At 37.7% G+C, this 6,206-nt stretch overlaps 1 protein-coding gene across 1 annotated transcript in view; it reads left to right on the plus strand.

Moving 5' to 3' along the window:
• LOC107704458 (protocadherin-17-like) overlaps nt 1-6,206 on the plus strand; it is a 50,008-nt gene that overhangs the window by 39,442 nt on the left and 4,360 nt on the right. The window contains exon 3 of the mRNA XM_016507386.1: nt 5,856-6,175. Within this exon, the coding sequence (XP_016362872.1) occupies nt 5,856-6,175 (320 nt within the window). The remainder of the gene's footprint in view (nt 1-5,855; nt 6,176-6,206) is intronic.

Raw genomic sequence — 6,206 nt, forward strand, 5'->3', positions numbered from 1 at the left:
ACAATTTTTACGTTGTTTTTATTTTTTTTACGTTTACATTTTTTAAATGTTGTCATAAATAAGATATGTACCAGTGAGTTATTGAAGTGTACACCCAATGTTTTAATTTAATAATAAATTGTAAATGTATCACTTTGTCTAAATATAAGACATAGCAGTTAGAAATCGTACAATATACAGTCAACAAATGTACACACATATGTATGACAACATCATAAGAAATCTGTTTGTAATATATATTTAAAAATACAAAATAAATTATTATATTAAAAAATATATTATTATTATTATTATTATTATTATTATTATTAATATGTCATTTGTGTTGTCATAGATAAGGATTAAAATTAAGTTATTCCACTTATATTATTTTCACCATATGTAAATATCTGTTTGTTTGTTTTTTCATTTCAGGTTTCATTCATATAACAATCTTGCGTGTAGAACAACTTCCTTGCAACATCACTTAAGAGACATTTTATTTATTTATTTATTTATAATTTAAAGTTCATATTAAAATACATTTTTAGTTCAAATAATTTATTTTATTTTCTGTTATTTTAATGTACTGTCACTTTTATGGCTTAATGCCTTTTTTTCTTTTTTTTTTATCATGACATAAGGGCAGATTTATAACTGATGTCTTGGACTATCACCTCCTGTTTGCGCCCGCTGGTGGTGTACAGCAGATTGAGAGAGGGAGAGAAGGAGGGAGGAGAGGAAATTGATGTTGGCTGAGAGACACAGTGTGGATCAAGGAAAGCAGGAAGCTGGTAGTGCGGTGCTGAGATCGGGAGGGGTCACTGGCGAATGAGCACAGAGAAACGGAACGACGGGACTGAAAAACGAGACGCTAATAAAAGATTTAGCAGGAGGCCTTAATGCACTGAGTCAGAATATACTATCTGTCTCTCTTTCTGTCTCCCTCATTCTGCATCCCAGCTGGAGAATTAAATAAAGCACCCAGCCACCCGAATTATTCAGAGCGATAGAGTGAGGAAAGAAAGAAACCCTGGCATTTGAAAGCTTCCTCCTTAACTGAGAGTGCGAGGTGTTTGTTAAATGGCTTCAAACTCTTAAGTGGCCTGGATTCTCCTTCCTGTCTTTTTCACTCTTTCTCTCACCCACCAGGCTCAGAGGGAAGTTTCTCTGGGTAAAAATAAAATGAGGGTGAGGATGAGGACAATGTTCATTATGTCAGCTCTTGCTGTTGGCTTATTAGACTGCCGAGACAGCACTCAGTGTTTAACTCCGTGATCCTACGTCCAATTAATATGGTCAGTCGCAAAGTTTTGATGGCAAGATTGTGTATGTTTAATCAGTTGTACATGTATGACTTGATCCAAATAAGACAAGCAACAAGTCAGCAATTATACACACATCATCATAGTGTGTGTGTGTGTGTGTGTGTGTGTGTGTGTGTGTGTGTGTGTGTGTGTGAGATGTGGGTTTTTATTAAAATATATAACAAACTATATTATCATGATATATATCAGTTATATATGTATATCATTTATATATTTTCAGTAATATATATTTTAAAATACAAATGTAATTCTTATAGTATATTACAAAAAATATGTAATAAAATGAAATATCTTAAACAGTAGATTTTAAAACTATATTTTTGCAATATTTTCCATAATCTCATAAGAATTTGTATGTTTTGCTATTTTACAAAGTCACCTCAATCTCTGTTGCTAACAGCATGACATTCGTTTTAAAATTATAATTACAACATAATTAGGTTGTGAGAGGTTGAGATAATATTATACATACAGTCAGACCTTAAGTCCATTGTTAAACAAGCTATGCAGTACCTACAACCCTTTCAGATGTGGCAACATTCACAATATAAGACATCTCAACTTGTATTTTTCCAAATGCAGCAGAGAACAAATCACAAAGTAGTGAATATGTTATGATGTGACCTTCTGTTAGGACTGTCATATAAATATGGCGTTGTCTCGAGTTGCTGCTCTGCCTTTGGGACTTTGTGTGCAAAGTAAAATGAGATTTGTCGTACACACATCATTAGCTTGATGAGTGGGACAAGTGCTGTGTTAGCAGAAGCCTCGCACTCTGAAACTGAAGTCTGCGAATACCAGTAAATGGTGCACAGAGTTGAGCGTGTGCTTCTTGTGATTATAATTGGGCAGTTGATTTGACATTCCTGCAGAGCGGCCGATGAGCAACCCATAGCTCACGATGAGCCATTCAATATATAGATCTGTGTGTGGACTGTCAAGAAAACACAGGGATGTCAGAAAATACAATTTTAATGAAGTGTCCCCAAAACAGCTTGTAACCTTGTGTGCCGACTGTACGTGAGGGGGTTTGGGGGTGACAATAATTCACACCTTGCCTCCTGCTTTGGATCTGGCGACGAATTAGTGGCCTCAGCCAGTGTCACATGTCTTATTGTTAGTCATGGCGACCCTGCCAAGTCTCAAGGTCACCTGTTCCACCCAGGTATGAATAATCTATTGAAGGATTGGTTCCTCCTCACTGACTGCATGGAGATGTGTCAGTGTGGATTATTTATGCTTTATTGTGCTTCCATTGAACGAGCAGTCAGTTCTGAACATGATTTGCTTTCTTAGCGTAGCAATGCATTTCTGTTGTTTTCTTTTTTCGCTTGAAGGTTTGGGGTTGGTAAGAGTTTTTTTCTTCTTTTTTTCAATCTCTTATGCTGCATTTATTCATCAAAATTACAGTAAAACTGTAATATTATGAAATATTATTACATTTAAAATAACTATTCTATTTTAATATATTTTAAACTATTTTTTTTTCTGTGATGGCAAAGCTGCATTTTTAGCTGCCATTACCTCAGTCTTCAGTGTCATATGACACAATCAAAAATTATTTTAATATGCTCAAGAAACATTTCATATTTAAAAGTATTAATCTCTAAAAAAGAAAAAAAATCTTACTGACCCTGACCTTTTGAACAGTAGTGTAAATGTGTATTTTGCTAGTCTTGCATCTAAAGGTGATATGAAAGTGTGAAATACAAAGATATTCCCGCATGCACACGGACGCTGTTTAGCATGCATACCCATGCTAATTTATGTTTAGAGAAGATAAACAGCTGCAAATTCTAGCAAAGCACCTCAGGTTCAAAGCCTATGTGGATCTGAAGAGGACAGTGTGTGTGTTTGTGTCTGTGTGTGTGGGAGATCGCATTATTTAAAGTGGACAGCATGTTCTTCCTCACCTTGTCACGCATGCTAGTTTGTGCCACTCAAGACTAGCCCTTGTCTTTCTCTCGTGCAACACAAGAGCACCACATGCTAAATGTCAAGCTCTCTCTCTCCCCTCTTATATGGTACTTACCCCTGTCCTTACACTCTTGTAGAACGTGTCCATAAGGACATACCAGCCTGCGGACCCTCCAAATAGGCAAACAGGCTTCATACATGGCACAAAACCCTAGGTGCCCCCCTAGGTTTGGTCTTAGGCCCGATACAGAACTTTCTTGCATGGCTTTCCCTCTGCTCGGTCCACAGATGCACTGCAGATGTCCGTGTGTTGAAAATATATATTTTGACCTCAGGAGAGGCAGGTGCAGTGTACCGTTACCATTGAGAATGGGTAGGGGAGTTTGAAAACTTTTTCAAGGTTAGCAAAAACCCCACAGACCAGAAACAAACTGAAGGGAACCCCAGGGATAGGCTTTTGTTGGCCAGACACACACAGCGAAATCTGGAACAATAGGGATTCGGGAGCCGAGTTGCAGAGGATCATTTTTCATGACATGGCTTGGCCTTTAGCAGAGAAACATCTGAAAGAGCAATTTAAAATATGATTAATGATGATAATAAGGTCATCATTTATACACGCCGTGCCTTGCACATCACGTGAAGAAAGCAAACCAATCGGCTACACTTCTGCGAAAGTAAACACAGATATCAATTTAGCTATGAACACTTTAGCACAGAGAATTGATGCACTTTCACTGAAAAAGGAAAAGGAACGGTTGTTTCTTCAAGCTGAATATCCTGATTGTATTTCAATATGCATTGTAAATGCCATCCAAGGAAAATGAGTACATCTGTCTGGATCAGTTTCTAAATCACAGTGCTCTCAAACTGACATTTGACAAAATGACATTTTCATAAGAAAAGTTTCTAATCTGTTCATGCACTGTTTAAGGTGAAGGATAGATTAATATGGTTGGGAATTACAGTTGGGGAAATCAATACCACAAATGAAGATTCTTCCAGCATTTACGCTATAGTCATTTTCCGCTATCACCTGTTATTCCGAGACACTTTTTGAGGTCTTAAATGGGTGAGTGATGACTGCTAGACTATTGAAAACGTTTCTTCTCATAAATTCATGAGGTTTTTTGTGTTTCCATGTGTTTTGTCTCCCAAAAGACAGATGTCATTAAACTATTAAATATGGATGGAAGACTTTTGTTTGTTCTGCTCAAATCACTGCAGTTCTCTTGTCAAAAGCACGTTGAACTAATGACACGGGTCCCGTGTGTGAGGTCTGCATGTGTTCACGACCCGGGTCTCAGCTTTACCTGAGCTCTTTGAGCATTTATATTCACAGGACAACAGCTGCGCTTTCCTTTTCACTTTTTTTAACTTTCATTTTTCCCTTTTGTTCCCTTATCCCCCCCCCCTTCTTTCATTTCCCATTTTAAAATACATTATTTTAATCCATTTCACAATACTGGACCCATTTGACACACCATCAGAACAGCCCCCAATAATCCAAAATGTGGTTTCTTCTGAGCTGAGATGAAAGGAGGGAAGATGCACACACACATACATACACATGCAGTGCCGAACTAGACACTTGGCTTTGTGATATGGAAGGGCTGCCTTGGGACAGCTTCAAAGCCCAGTAACATAAATTTATGATAGCAGCGCCACACTTTTTGCCAAAACTGAGCTGTTGTTGTTCTACTGAGAGGCGAGGTGAGGAGAGACGGAGGATGTACTGTAGAATGCATGAGCATGATGGGGGGAGAACAGGGAAAAACATTCATGGAAAACTATATTTAAGCAGATAGTTCCCATTCTTCTCTTTGAAAGTCTGAAGTCGTCTTTTGAATAATTATTGACTTTGTTTAGCTTGGTTGTGGTGTGTGTATATATTTATCACTATTCAGAAGTTTTGGGTTGTTAAGATCTTTTAAAAGAGGTCCCGTATGCTCACCAAGGCTGCATTTATTTAATAAAAACAAAACAAAAAAAGTAATGTGATTTATTTATGTGATTTGTGTAATGTGATTTGAATTTATAACTGTTTTCTGTAAAAAATAATATGTGATGCAAAGCTGAATTTTCAGCATCATTAGTCCAGTCTTCAGTGTCACAAGATCCTTCAGAAATATTAATATTTTTAATATGCTTAATACCCTTGTGGAAACCATGATAACCTTTCTGCAGAATTCGGTGGAAGAGTCTTTTTGAATGATTCAGTAAAAGCTCCAGCTCATATGAGTCATTTGTTCATGAATCAGATTACACCGGTTGTTCTGTATGAATGTTCATTGTGCGGTACACTGTCATTTTATCTCACAAAATTAAATTAACTGCAAACTTACATTCACAACTGCGGTAAAATGTAATTTCTTTTGACATGGTTCTAGCGATTCAGCTTTGCTTAAAAATGGTGCAGGAAACACTGACTGAAGTGTTATGTTATGACAAGCTGTTTTTGCACTGATGACAGATGTATTCATTTGTGACTAATAATCTTTAAGTTTATTTGAGATTAAATTACTTTTTACTTAACTTTATTATTTAAAATTAGTCAGAATTTTCATATGGTTATTCATTCATTTAATTTCCTGCCAAATTTATATTTTTTTTCTCTCTTTCTCTCTCCAGAGGAGGATTGTGTCAACTGCACGGAGGAGTGTCGAGTGCTGGGTCACTCTGACCGTTGTTGGATGCCCCAGTTTACCACAGGGGCCGGAGGAGCAGGAACTCCCCAAGCCGAGGGCTCGGACTACCGCACCAACCTCTTCGTACCGGCAGGCATGGAGGCGGTTGCAGTGGAGACCGAAACTTACGAGACGGTTTGCAACCCCAATGGCAAAAAAACTTTCTGCACATTTGGGAAGGAGCGTCGGGACCACACCATCCTCGTGGCGAATGTTAAACCCTACCTAAAGACCAAACGTGCCCTCAGCCCTCTCTTGCAGGAGGTCTCGTCTGCCTCATGTAGCCCCTCCAAAG

This window comes from Sinocyclocheilus anshuiensis, unplaced genomic scaffold (genome assembly GCF_001515605.1).
Source record: "Sinocyclocheilus anshuiensis isolate Anshui unplaced genomic scaffold, SAMN03320099.WGS_v1.1 scaffold1890, whole genome shotgun sequence".
In the NCBI taxonomy this organism is placed as follows: domain Eukaryota; kingdom Metazoa; phylum Chordata; class Actinopteri; order Cypriniformes; family Cyprinidae; genus Sinocyclocheilus; species Sinocyclocheilus anshuiensis.